Source organism: Boleophthalmus pectinirostris, unplaced genomic scaffold, assembly GCF_026225935.1.
Source record: "Boleophthalmus pectinirostris isolate CB_2022bp ecotype Guang Dong unplaced genomic scaffold, ASM2622593v1 HiC_scaffold_3, whole genome shotgun sequence".
Lineage (NCBI taxonomy): Eukaryota > Metazoa > Chordata > Actinopteri > Gobiiformes > Gobiidae > Boleophthalmus > Boleophthalmus pectinirostris.
Window position 1 is genome coordinate 30,633,071 of NW_026571299.1, and position 14,691 is coordinate 30,647,761.

The 14,691-nt window shown below is 38.3% G+C and overlaps 1 protein-coding gene across 1 annotated transcript in view; it reads left to right on the top strand.

Annotated features, from left to right (window-relative positions):
- Positions 1–14,691, top strand: part of slc6a11b (solute carrier family 6 member 11b) — a 52,627-nt gene that overhangs the window by 23,058 nt on the left and 14,878 nt on the right. The window contains exons 8-12 of the mRNA XM_020933902.2: positions 4,684–4,787; positions 5,375–5,499; positions 6,408–6,520; positions 7,166–7,303; positions 9,351–9,453. Coding sequence (XP_020789561.1) covers positions 4,684–4,787; positions 5,375–5,499; positions 6,408–6,520; positions 7,166–7,303; positions 9,351–9,453 — 583 coding nt within the window. The remainder of the gene's footprint in view (positions 1–4,683; positions 4,788–5,374; positions 5,500–6,407; positions 6,521–7,165; positions 7,304–9,350; positions 9,454–14,691) is intronic.

A 14,691-nucleotide genomic window follows, 5' to 3' on the forward strand; every position in this document is an offset into this window, starting at 1 on the left:
GGTTTTAACTTCTGTTTCCATGGAATCATGCAGTGGACATTTCACTTCCAGAAAGTTAAATACTATCACATTAAAGAGGCCATTTGCTAAACTTTTGAACCACATTGCTGTTTGCTCATTGAAAACAGTGGTGAGTTTGTTTCACATATATTTCAGTAATCCTCTTGCTAACCTGTAAATTAAGGACTTTCAGCATTTAATAGTTTCACAAAGCATGGTTCCTTGCTGCTGCTTGTTTTAGCCTTATATAAACTGCCCCCTTCTGCTGGGAATAATGGCATCTTTACGATACAGACATTTTGATTGAATAACTTTATATTAGATTAATATAATAGATTATTTTAAAGGTGCACTATCTGATTTTTATGGTAAATCATGTCAATGGTGTTGCTTTGCCTGGAATGTTCCACAGTATGGCATTCAACTCCATGCGTCTTCATGGAGACAAGCAGGTGGCACTTCCAGATACAGTTACAGGTGATATTTTGGGCATGTTTTTTTAAAGGTATTTTTAGTAATAAAACACATTATTATCGAATACATGCAAGAAAAATAAGTGTAAAGCCATACTGTGTGACATACCAGGCAATACCATTTCCATGGAGAAGAGAAGTTACATGGCTGTTAGTAAGTATTTGTTGAATTGGTAAATGTAAATGCAGCCATAGTGAATGCATGTTAGAGTGAATGGTTGTCCTTTAAGTTTGTACTTGGAGACAAATTGGCAGATGTCCACTGTGTACCCCAAAGTGCAGACCCAAAGTAGCTCAACTCACCACAGTTAGCCCAGAAGTTTAACTGTTCTTTCCTATCAATATCTGCAGTAGAACATGTGCAGGGATCTATCAAAGTCTCATATGCAAATTCAAATGGATGACTTAGATCTCATAGTACACAAACTAAATGAATGTGAGAGTGAATAGTTTTCTGCCCTTTTGTCTTTTGGGTTTAACTGGCATTTGTCCAACGTGTATCCCACTTCAGCCCCAAAATAGCTCTGGTGAATTAAGTTCCAGCTACTAATTAGAGAATTAATCAATGGCTGTAAGGGTGCAATTAGTAACAACGCTGCTTGTCTTCCTAAAGATGCTATTGCCCAGAATGCTTAAAAATTCCTTAAAAACATGTATTCCTATGTACAGAGTCTCCACAGATTTGATCTGTAACTTGGCCTGCTACCTTACTGTTGAATATAAATCAAAGCATCTCCATGGATACAAGCAGGTAGAGTACCCTCCACCTGCAAAGTTACATAGTCCACCTTTAATATTTTTGAATCTTTTTGCAGTATCACAACTTGATTTGATGTAACACAGTAGTTTTTCTTATGTTTTTGCTTAGTGAATGTGAGGCCGCTAATTTACTGCTGCACCTGCATTCAGAGGACGCTCTGTGAAGTTGTGCCAGATTTCCCCTATAGTCCAGCCCTCTCCCAAACAAAGAGGGAAAACTGTTACCAAACGAGGAGCTCTACTTTGTTTAATGGGCTTCATAGTGAAAGTCCTCTACTTAAACTGCACCTGATGCAGAGTACTTCTACAAAGCCTTAAAGAGACAGTCACCAACAAGTTCATTATTTGATTGATGATTGCTGTCTTATTCGAACTGTACCACTTTCAATATTTTAAAGCTTTTTCATGTTTTCATGCATATTGTGCTTGTGTCTGCTATGTATCTATAATCCACACAACAATAATGGATCGTTACATTATAATTTGCACATTTTAAACAGCAATATTTATTTCAAACTTTGTAAACGAAACTGAAAGCAGACTTCCACATCAGAAAACTGCTGTGCTGAGATGATGCTGGAAGCAGACGTTGCCGTAAGAGTAGTGGATTTCTTTTCATTTGTACCAAAATGACCACACTACACTGTCAAATCACCAATCAATCAATCAATCAATCAATCAAACTTTATTTGTATAGCACTTTTCATACATTTGAAATGTAGCACAAAGTGCTTCACATGCAACAGAAACATTTTTAATACATTAATTAACACCCCCCCCCCCCCCAATACCACAATTTAAACAGAAACATAAAAACTAAAAAACTAATAAACATAAAGCTCTTAAAAGTTATAGTAAAAAATTAAAAGTGTATAGCTAAGACCAGATGGAGACAAAATAAAATAGTAATGATAATTTAATTTAAAACTACCATAATAATAACAATAATAATGATAATTTAAGTTAAAACAGGTAAAAGTTTCAGTTAAAAAGCTAAATTAAAAAGATATGTTTTTAAGTTTATTTTTTAAAAATATGAACACTCGCAGCGGACCTCAGATCCTCAGGCAGACTGTTCCACAGACGGGGGCCGTAAAAGCTAAAAGATGCCTCACCGTGAGTTTTAGTTTGAACTCTTGGGACAGCTAAAAGGAGACTACCTGAGGACCTGAGAGTCCGAGAGGGCTCATATGATAAAAGCAGATCAGATAAATAAATAGGACTAAGACCATTAAGAGCTTTATAAACCAATAAAAGAACTTTAAAATCTATCCTGAAGCTCACAGGAAGCCAGTGCAGAGACTTCAGTACTGGGGTGATGTGCTCTCTCTTCCTGGTCCTCGTCAGCAGCCGGGCTGCCGAGTTTTGGAGGAGCTGCAATGGAGCTGTAGATTTCTTTGGAAGACCAGAAAGGAGAGCATTGCAGTAATCAACGCGATTTGTAATAAAAGCATGTATTAAAGTCTCTGCACTGGCTTGAGAAAGAAAAGGTCTGACTCTGGCAATATTTTTTAGATGATAAAAACCAGATTTAGTGATGGACCTGATGTGTGGCTCAAAGCTAAGCTCACTGTCAAGAATAACTCCTAAACTTTTCACCCTCTCACAGGGGTTCAGTGAGTAGGTTTGGAGCTTAGCTTTGAGCCTCTCTCTCTGAGCTTCAGGACCAATAATTAAAACCTCAGTTTTGCCCTGGTTGAGCTGGAGGAAGTTTGCTGCCATCCAGGACTTAATATCTAAAATGCAGTTAAAAAGGATATCGATCGGGCTCAGGTCACCAGGAGACACGGCTATGTAGAGTTGGGTATCATCAGCGTAGCTATGAAAGTTAACACCGTGTCTCCTGATGACCTGTCCTAGTGGCAGCATGTAAAGGTTAAAAAGGGTTGGACCTAAAATTGAGCCTTGGGGAACACCATACTCCATTTTACATTTTGCGGAGGAGTGCTCCCCAAGACTAACATAAAAATCCCTGTTTGTTAAAAATGATTTGAACCAGTTAAAAACAGATCCAGAGAGGCCGAGTGCATAGTGTAATCTATCTAATAAAATACAGTGGTCTACAGTGTCAAATGCTGCCGTGAGATCCAACAGCACCAGGACTGACAGGTTTTTCTTGTCTAAGTTGGATCTTATATCATTAAGAATCTTTAATAATGCAGTCTCTGTGCTATGCTGAACTCTAAAGCCAGATTGATAAATTTCAAAAATATTGTTAGAAGTCATAAAATCACTAACCTGGTTAAAAACAATTTTTTCTAAAATTTTGCTTAAAAACGGCAGATTTGACACAGGTCTGTAATTACTGAGCAGGGAGGAGTCCAAGTTATCCTTTTTAAGCAGAGGTTTGACCATGGCAGTTTTAAGTGCTGTAGGAAAAACCCCTGTCTGCAGCGAAAAATTTACAATGTTAAGAACTTCTTGGGCTAAAAAATTAAAAACTGATTTAAAAAGCGATGTAGGAATAGGATCTAAAAAACAGGTGGCTGGTTTTAATTGTAAAATAATTTTGTTAAGAGTCGTAGCATCAACCAGGGCAAAACTATCAAGTGTGTTTGATAAAACCAAAGGACTTGTATTACAGACAATGCCTGGTTGGATCTGTTGCAGGTCAGCTCTAATCGACTGAATTTTACTGCTGAAATAGGTCAGAAAATCCTCACAGTTTGGCATGTTGGCTGGCTCATTCCAGTTACAAACAGGGTCGATAACGGAACTAATAGTGGAAAATAGCATCCTAGGATTATTTATGTTGTTATGTATGAGTTGAGAGAGATATGCTTGTCTTTCACATTTAATGCTATTGTTGTATTTTCTCATATGTTCACAATAAATTTCATAGTTTAGCACACATCACCAATAAAGAAAATAAAATTGAAGAATTAATTAAGTACAGAGCAATGGGTGCATACCAGTTGTGGTGAAAACAGGTATGGCATTTTGAAAATATCGTTAAGTCATTAAAGATGCTCAAACATGCATGAAACACTCCATATACAACTTCAAGGGGGTAAATAAGAAAGGAAAAGATTTTTAACATTGTTAAAAGTTGTTTTTGCGCAGGTATGCTTTAAATTCTTAATCGAAAGTGCATTGGACTGGTCTGGAATAAATATTTTAGGTGTACCAGGCCAAAAATTAAAAGTGCACTGTGTAACTTCTGGTGGGAGGTCCAGCAGCTTGTCTCTTTGGAGATAGATATGTTCTGTGGAACCTCCTCCACGGGGACAGGCAGGGTCTCCTTAAGAAAAGTTACATAAAAATAGACCTGGTACCTTTTATTAGTTTGTTTGACTAATTGAGGACTTAGGGACTGGGTGCCACACACAAATTAAAACAGATTATACACTTTGGAAACAGTAAAACATTTACATCTATGGATTATTTTCTGTAACATTTACTATCTTCAGTTGAATCCCACAGCTCATATAGCCTAATACTGTTTTCTCAGGTGTGGGTGGATGCTGGTACTCAAATCTTCTTCTCCTATGCCATCTGTTTGGGCTGTCTCACTGCTTTGGGGAGTTACAACGCGTATGACAACAACTGCTACAGGTAAGGCACAAATCTGAAATGTCTGCCTATTTAAAGGTGCACTGTGTAACTTCTGGTGGGAGTTTCGTCACCTGGTCATCTCCATGGTGATGTTCTTTCATTTCCTGGACACAGTGTGACATTTACGTTATCTTTGCATTTATTCATTAGGCTCTGTGCACAATGGCAGCTGCATGTGTTTGACATGTTGTCAGCTACATCCACACGCAGCTCCCTGTCCACTGTCTGATCTGTCATGATTTATTGATTTGACTCGGCAAAAACCTCATAAGCATTACATTAGATTGGAAATGGCTGCCCTGACTGCCCCTCTGACCAGAAGTAGCCCGCTGCATGTGTGCGTTGTGTCTATTCCGGGTATATCTGTGCTCAAAAATACCTTGAAAAAAAACCCATCACATCAGAACTGTAACTTGGTCTGGTGCATCATTTGCTTGTCTCCATAAAGATAAAAAAAAATGTTGTTCCAATGTGTTCCAGACAAAGCATTTTCATGGAGATGATCAAGACGCAAGATTTAGTGGTGGAGGCAAAGGCATATCTTATAACTATATTAACTAACATTTTGATTCTTGTGTTTTCTTCAGGGACTGCATCATGCTGTGTTGTCTGAACAGTGGCACCAGCTTTGTGGCAGGTTTTGCCATCTTCTCTGTACTGGGCTTCATGGCCTATGAACAGAATGTGCCCATCGAGGCTGTAGCCGAGTCAGGTGAGACATATGTGACTGAGCTAGACTGAGGCTGTGTACACTTTGTGTATTTTCTTTTTTTCAGCTATAACCAATTAAAATTCAATTCCCCAGATTCACCAGTGATATAAATTATTTTATTTGCTTTGGTTGAGACAGTGTTTAGACTGCTCAATGAAACATGAGTTTAAAGACTGCTGTCCTTATGCATTGCTGAAGTGGGACAACACACTAAATCTTATTTTTTCTTTTCAGTAGCATTTTCCACAGTTCCTAGTCCTTGTGTTTATTCCCACTTTAAATGGATAAATGAATGTTAAATACAGCCTGAATGCTCTCTTTATCAAAGGGGTGGGATTTCGACGTAGTCAATCAACCAAATTAAGAAGATTGTTTGTGCTTTTGCTATATTGTAGTGTCAGTAGTGTAAAACCAAGTTTAGATTCAGATCACCTGGCCCATCTGAACCATCAGTCTCTGTCTAAACTATAATAGTAAAATGGGTAAACATTCATAGGTATGTAACTCCAGTTTTCTTCACCTCCACTCACCGACCACTGCTGCATCTTTTATTTAAAACTATAAATGATTTAAAGAAAGAGGCAGAGCAGGAGACTGGGCTGTTTGTCTGCCAGTGAAGTGTGGAGAGGACAGGCTTAATCATTTACATTTTCTCATCAAGAGCAAGTGGTGATGGAGGGTCTCAGCCACTGCAACATTTGACTTCAAACTCATTTAACAACACAGAAAGTACACCTTATATTGCATAGTCTGAAGTAGTCTGGGCAAAACATTTTAAGATGGCCAAACATTACGTTAAGTCATACTATTCAATATGTGTATATGTATATATAAATCCCAAACAAGCTATGTTATTGTGTTAACCAGACAAAAGTCCTTATATAGCACCTCTGTACATATTCTTTCAGGCCCAGGTCTGGCGTTCATTGCCTACCCCAAAGCTGTGACCATGATGCCTCTGGCTCCGCTCTGGGCCTGCCTCTTCTTCATGATGCTCATCTTCCTCGGTCTGGACAGTCAGGTCTGACAATTAAAACAACTAAACTTACTTCATCATCTTTCTTTCAGCATATTCTTTCTTTCTTTCTTTTGCTTTCTTTTGTTTACTGGAGTTTGATACAAAATTGACTGAGATTAGATTTTGACATTGACTTATTGTGTAGGCTCTTGCAAATAGTTTTGATTATAAATGTGCATAATGTAACAGTAACATTTTTAACTGGTTTCCCCAAACCATCACACTAGTCTGAAAATGCTCCAGTAATTTCTGATTTAGGAATGAGTCACTGATTGAAAAAGTACACCAACATACAAACAACATTACCTTTTCTGGTATAGCCCTAGTTTGTCTCACTTTATTTTTGAAGTATAGCCCTTGTTCAGTCTGGTTTCAATCAATCAATATCACTTTATTTGCCCCCAAAGTTTAATTTAAGCAAAATCAGCTGTAAAATACAATAATAATAGAAATCTCAAACAAAAGTCTCAGTGTAGGTAACAGCCCTTAGGACAAAAGTGCGGTTTAGTCATAGTCCTTAGATTTCTTAAGCATGCCTTAGTCCTGAACTAATTTGAGACTAGATGGTATTTGTGATGATGTAGAATATGACTTTGTTTACTATATTTGAGATTTTTTGTATGTATTTCTGTGTTCCTTCCTTGCCAGTTTGTGTGTGTGGAGAGCTTGGTGACGGCTGTGGTGGACATGTATCCGGAGATGTTTAGGAGAGGAAACCGCAGAGAGGTCTTGATCCTGGGAATGTCAGTGGTCTCGTTCCTCATTGGTCTCATTATGTGTACAGAAGTAAGAACATGCCAACAGCACACTTTATTATTAGCTCTGCCAATAAACACTAGAAATCTACACTATAGCATGTCGCCTTCATTAACACCTCATGTTCTTTGCTTCTGCTAATCAGTACATGGAAATGTGCCAGTGTATCTTTCTAAGATTTAGCTAACTTGGTGTCATTATATTCTGTTAATAATCAGCTATAAAATGTCTTTTTGGATCTCTACTGTGTTATAAATATTATATAATAGACATATACAGAGACAAGATAGATCAAATGTCTTGAACAGTCTTGACCAATATAGACTTAGTTAAGAAGTTAATTTATTTATGAAAAATGGAATATAGCAGCCCCTATAGTCTTGTAGTAAAATTTTGTCTGACTTTATTGTGAAATACGATGACATAAGGTCCAGTTCATTAAGGACGACGAGAAAAAGTCTCCAAGAGAAACAAATAAACAAAAAATGTTGTTCTAGATAATTCATGTTTTGTGTTTGAGACAAAGTTATATTTCAAGGTGAAGCAGCTTTTTCCCAGACAATTGCTATTTACAGTGAACAAAATTACAGTACAGATACAGTAAAGACATGCATAAAAAATCTGAAGTTAAATAAATATAGCCTTTGACTCAATAAAAAGTTTGAATAGAACAATAACAGCACAAGAAATGCATCTTCTTGTTTTGTCTTCAACACTCAGCTCAGTTCAGTAATAGCACATGTTTCTCCATGAACTCGAGGGTTGGTTGGCAAGTGTGATCCCTCAATATTGTCTGTGTACTCTTGGGAAAGACCCTGCATCTACCTGTATGAATACTGGTGTGCCCTTAATATTAACCACGGTTAATAAGGATTTTTACTACAACTTCAGCTCAATTTTACTCTACACTGCATGTTAAGTAATTTAATATTAACCATGGATGATTGCTAATGACACAATGACCAAGGACACAGCAACAGGATGCAGTGTTGTCAGGATCAAACTTAGTGGGCAAATATCTCTAATGCTGCTAACATTTGATATTTTATTCCTGTGTCATCCTTTTCTTGTCTGTCCTTTTTCACATCCATTTCTATTGAATACAATAGTTTATAGTGTATACTTTGCCAAGTATCCATCTTCGATAAATTGCTGCAAGAAGCTGGGAGTAAATCAGTCTGAAGGATTTTCAGGGTAGGACAGTGGCATTCCTGGTTGAAACAGCGTCTGTGAGATAACAGCAGTGAAAGAGGGCTCTGATATTCTGAGGATATTGTGGCACTCTGAATGTGATGTAACCTACTCCAGGATTTATGTGCAGCTTTATTTATGAAGCTTTTCTCTGGAGTCTGAGCAGGAAGTGGTGTCCTTTGTGAAGATGGAGGTGATAACACAGGGTCAGAAATAAGCAAAGATCAGTGGAGTGGTAGTATTTAGGATATGGGAGTACTGCATAGCAAATATATAAATCTTGTTGTGACAATTTGAGAAAAGCATTAATCCCTTATTGCCCCAATTATTGTTGTATATTAAAATGGCAGTTGCAGCTATTGTTTAAAACCAAATCTCAACAGTTTCATTTCTTAGTTTACTGGTGAAAGGCAAGTCCGTGCGACCTCTGCTGACAATTATGGCATTTTGTCTGTTCAAAAATTACTGCTGGTTTTCCATATATCCACATGATTAATATTAAAGCTGCACAATGTAATTTTTTTGGTTGAGGGTCTACCACATACTTGTATCATAGAGTTATTATTGCTTTGCTTGGAATGTTCCTCAGTATGGTATTAAACTTGCTAATTTTGCATTCCCATTGAATTAATTTTTTTTGCTTGACCTGGTGGTGTCATCAGATTGTCTATTTGGTTATGGTTAAGTTTAATGCCATGCTGTTCAACATTCCTGGCAAAGCAATAACATCTCAAAAAAAGGAAAAGTTACATAGCCCATCTTTAAAGTGAAAAAGATGCAATATCAATATGATGTCAAAAAGTAGTTTAAAAAAAAAAAAACATGGATATTGTCTTATGTAAGTCTTTTATAATAAAATGTCTGATAATGTGTCTGGTCTCCACAGGGGGGCATGTACGTGTTCCAGCTGTTCGATGCGTACGCGGCCAGTGGGATGTGTCTGCTGTTTGTGGCCATCTTTGAGTCCATATGTATCGGCTGGGTCTATGGTAAGAGCAGAGGGTCAAATTTGTCAAAGTATCATATCAAGAAATTGTTGTCTTTCTGACTAAAACAGTATTAAACCAGATCTGTAATAGGACTTTACAAGGTCTTATTATGGTTAAACTAGGTATAAACAACTGCAAAAAATGTTCTAAAAATGATCTAGAAGAAGACAAGAATAAATAACTGAAATAGTTTATTAATTAAATAAACACTAGAAATGCAGAGGACTCTCACCTTGCATACTCTGTTTGAGAACCACTGTATTCATGTTCAGTATCAATGTAATGAAAATAATTAGATCTTTAATAATTAGACCAAGGGAACAACTACTTTTTGCACATTGTGTAATATAATGTTGTCTTTGTTCCATTATGCCTCATGTTAGAAAATATTGCATAACCCTCTTAGTTCTTTTCCATTTCTTGTGTGCCCTCTGCTGGAGATCTGGGTTAAGCACATATTGTTCATACTGTACTGTACTGTAAACAATAATGTGAACTTTGTTGCTATGTTAATTGGCCCTCGCCACTAAGGGCGAGGGGTATTGTTCTTCGTCGGTTTCTTTTTTTTTATTTTTTATTTTTATTCCCTTTTCCGACCAAACGATCGCATTTTTGACCCCCTGAACATCGACGAAAAGTCCCCAAACCGGGGTCCAGATCGACCGGTCCGGCGAAAAATTCGATAAAACGGGCATCGCGACAATGCCCAAAGCCCCCCCACTCAACAGCGCCCCCTTGAAATTTCAAAATTTTGAGATGACTGGGAGGCTCAGACGCATATTTTGGAGTAGGGTCACGAAATTCGGAACAGTGATAGAACTCATGGAGACAAACAAAAAGCCAATCATTGTGCACCCGTATGACGAACAGGAAGTCGGCCATATTGGATCAAAAATTCGGCGCCGTTTCAACTTGGGGGTCTACAAAAAGATTCAAGTCCCCGGGGTTTGGTCCAAATGAGCTCAGATTTGACATGTCACATCTAGAGACATGAACTCACAGAAATTTTCAACTTTTTTTGAGATACTCCGTACGGTTCGCCCGTAGCACGCCGGCGAATAACGCCTTCGTTTCCTGTTTTTTCGAAGGCCTGTCACGGCCACAGGCATTGTCATAGAGAACTCAAATTCAAATCACAATTGCGTGACCCAGGCCTGAATGTAATGAAATATGAAATCTAATAAAAGTGAACTCTATAGCGCCCCCTAGCATAGACGTGAAACGTCAACATTATCGGATTTTTACCAAATTCGGAAATTAAATTCTATGCCTGATGACAAGCAAAAAAGTGCATTACGGACATGGGGTATTTTTCACAGTTGGCCACCAGGGGTGCAAAGACTCCCCCAAAAAAAAGTTAAAAATTTATTACACAAACAGGTTTTGTCCGATCGTGCTGAAATTTGAATCACTAATGCATGATCCCGGCCTGAATATAATACACTATAAAACATATGAAAAATGAACTCTATAGCGCCCCCTACCATAGACATGAAACGTAAGCATTATTGGATTTGTACCAAATTCGGGAATTAAATTCTGTATATGATTACAAGCAAAAAAGTCTATTACGGACATGGTGCATTTTTCATGGTTGGCCAGTAGGGGCGCAAAGACTCCCCAAAAAAATAATAAAAAAATGATTACACCCACAGGCTTAGTCCGATCGTGCTGAAATTTGAATAAGAAATGCATGATCACGGCCTGAATATAATACACTATAAAACATATGAAAAGAGAACTCTATAGCGCCCTCTACCATACACATGAAATGTCAACATTATCGGATTTGGACCAAATTCGGGGATTAAATTCTATGCATGATTACAAGCAAAAAAGTCCATTATGGACATGATGCATTTTTCATGGTTGGCCAGCAGGGGCGCAAAGACTCCCCCTAAAAATAGTAAAAAAAATGATTACAGGGACATGCTTAGTTCGATTGTGCTGAAATTTGAATCACTAATGCGGGATATTGGTCTGAATATAATAAACTATAAAACATATGAAAAGTGAACAGTATAGCGCCCCCTACCTTAAGGCCCGTTCAGACCAAAGCGTCCACTTTCTATGTAAAGTCTATGTGGACGCGCGACTAGAGCGTCCTGCGTTTTTGCGGCGCGTTTTCGGCGTCAGCGCGGCGCGAATCTGGCGTCGACGCAGCGCGTCTTGAGCGTTTTGGCGTCAGCGGCCAAGACGCGCATCCAAAGCGTCAGCGTCAAGAAGTTGAAAATGCTGAACTTTTCACGTCAGACGCGCCGCGTCAACCAATCAGGGACGAGTATCCAGTGACGCAGCGACGTTATTATCAGGAAGCAAGACCCGAGAACCAGAACCAGAACCACCAACATGAGCGGAGCATAAATATATACGCCACAATCACCGAGCCGATCGCAAGGACTACACCAGGACCGGACCAGGACTAAACCAGGACTCGACTGGGACTAAACAAGAACTAGACCGGGACCAAACCAGGACTAGACCGGGACTGATTCAGTGTCATTAGCGGAGTATAAATATATATACGCCCCAGTCGTCGACCCGATCTCCTCCGCTGATGTTTTATGTCATAAAAACACTCTCTCAGTCTGGTCTGATATTGTTTTGGGAAAAGACCGGGACCGGGCTTTTGTTTCCAGGGCAACGGACGCGCGTCAAGTATTTTTGTCCCGTTTGTTCACGGCGTCAAAGACGCGCGTCGGGGGCGTCTACACTCAAATGCAAACGCGTCCAAATAGAGGCGTCAAGGCGTTTTTTGACGCTTTGGTGTCAACGCCTCTTTAGACATGAAATGTTAACATTATCGGACTTGGACCAAAGTCGGGGAATAAATTCTTTGCATGATTATAAGCAAAAATGTCTATTACAGTCATGGTGTATTTTTCACGGTTGGCCAGCAGGGGCACAGAGAATCCCCCCAAAAATATTGTAAAAATTATTATATGCACATGTTTTGTCCGATTGTGATGACATTTCTATCAGTTATACACTGCATGACCCTTATTCCATTGATATGTCAAATACAGTTATCAGGGATACAGCGCCACCTATATGAATGCACACAATTTATTATTGTGTGACATAAAATTAGTTTTACATTCATTTGTAAAACTTTGCCAAAACATTCACTGACGTACTCCTCATCATAAAAGTCAGTAAGACCTATGCCCTAGTTTTACACTTTGGCCTCTAGAATAATTTCACTTTTGAGAAATTTAAAGGCACACTATGTAACTTTTCTGGTGGAGGATGTGTTTTCATGCACTTAGTCTTAGTGTGACAGTGCTCTTGACCATTAAAGTCACGTGACCTGTGGCTTAGTGTCTACAGTTTGGCTCTAGAATCATTCACTTTATCCTATTTTAAAGGTACACTATGTCATTTTTCTGGTGGACAAGCTGTTGGCCTCGGGAGCTGTCGGGAAGAGAGAGCGGTGTGTCGGGGCGGTCGCGAGTCCCCGGCGTTCGCCAGGGGGGGCGGTGCGTGCCCGGGGCGAGGGCCACCATCGCCGCGCGCGGCTTTAATGTTTTTATTATTATTTTACCAGCAGTTCATATTACAGCAATGCAAAACCACAGGACTGAAGCGATCAAGTGCAGACTTGGCCTGGTGGCGTCTCTTGCTTGTTTTTATGTTCCTTAGGCACACTGCGGAACATTCCAGACAAATCTATCACATCTCCATGAAAACAAGCAAGTGGTAAATAGTGCACCTTTAAAGTTGTATCAGACCTAATGATAATGTGTGGTAAGTGAAATCAAACAGCACTACAGCTCCTGTTGACCAGTTGTTCTTTGTATTCCAGCATTTAATCTCATGGCCTATAGTATGTGCATATATTGTGTATTTATGTGTGCTTCTACTGATGTCAGTATCAGTAAATAAACTATACTCTGAGCAGTAAGCATTATGGATTTGCAAGCTTAACTGCAACTCTTAAAGATGTTCACTTCATTTAGGCCATTCAATTTTTATAATTTTAATGAGTAGCCTAATTATTCATTTATTTATTTTACCAATATTTATTTATTACATTATCAACAAGATCAGCATGACCAACTTAAGATATGAAGGGGCCAAGTATATGCTAGCCTATACTGTACTACACTGTAATAAAATATTAGTATTAGCTGACTAATTACTAAAAACATTTGTTTTATTGACCTCAACCTCAGATAAAGCACTGAGGTTTTTTGAACAGATGAAGCTCTCTTTGCCTTTGCTGTGTGAAATAAACTATTTGATGGTAATATACTAGTAATGTATTGGCAACAGTTTTACTGAGAGGTGCATGTTAAAGACTTCAATGGAAAAACACAAAATATATAAATACAAAACAATAACAATGCATTACTTTTTATTATGACAAATTAGTTCACTTCATTTCACTTTAATCATCAATGATTCAAGTTTCCATTAAACTCTCAGGCTTGACTGCAGTGCCCCTCATAGGTCAACCGTACAATGCTTTTTTTCCAAAGTTTAGTTTATAATTGTCAAATTTTTCTAACTTTACACAGACACAAACAGCTTGTTTTGGTTCATTTTACACAAAAAGACCACATGCCCAAATCATGCCCATGTACAAAGGTTATAGGCAAGATTAAATTAAACTGATTCCTTTTTTAAACCGAGGCCTCTTTGGGGTGATCTGTTTGCTAGCCTGCTCCTCCTCCTGTAGTGCACAGCGAAAAGACTTTACTTTGTCTAAAACAAAACAGAATTACAGATTATGCTCTGCAAGTATCAATGTAAAAAACAAGAGTCTTGATTACTGTATTTTACCTCTCAGCTCAGTGAGAATGTCTATCTTCTGATCCAGAATTTGCTCAAGTTGAGTTGCATATGATTCACCATCATAGTCTACCTCCTTTGTCATTTCTAAAAGTACTATTTTCATCTTCTAACCAACGAATCGACTTCTGTGAATAGATTTAAGATTTATAAATCCATGCAGCTCAGATTTACACAGATAAAATGGATGTCACTTGAATTGTTTACCTGAAACACAGCTCTGTGGTCCTCAAGAACCTGCTCTTCCATCTCCACAAGCTGAGACACAGCCTTGTGGAAAGTGAAGAGCTGTGGGGAAACTTCCTCTTCCTAAAACATCACAAAACAGAGTTCAATGTACATTATATGGTCCCACACAAATCCTTCTCACTAGTAATTATACAAGTGAAAAATACTACATTTTATTAGGTCTCTTAAAGATACTTGTTTAGATTTTTTTAAAGT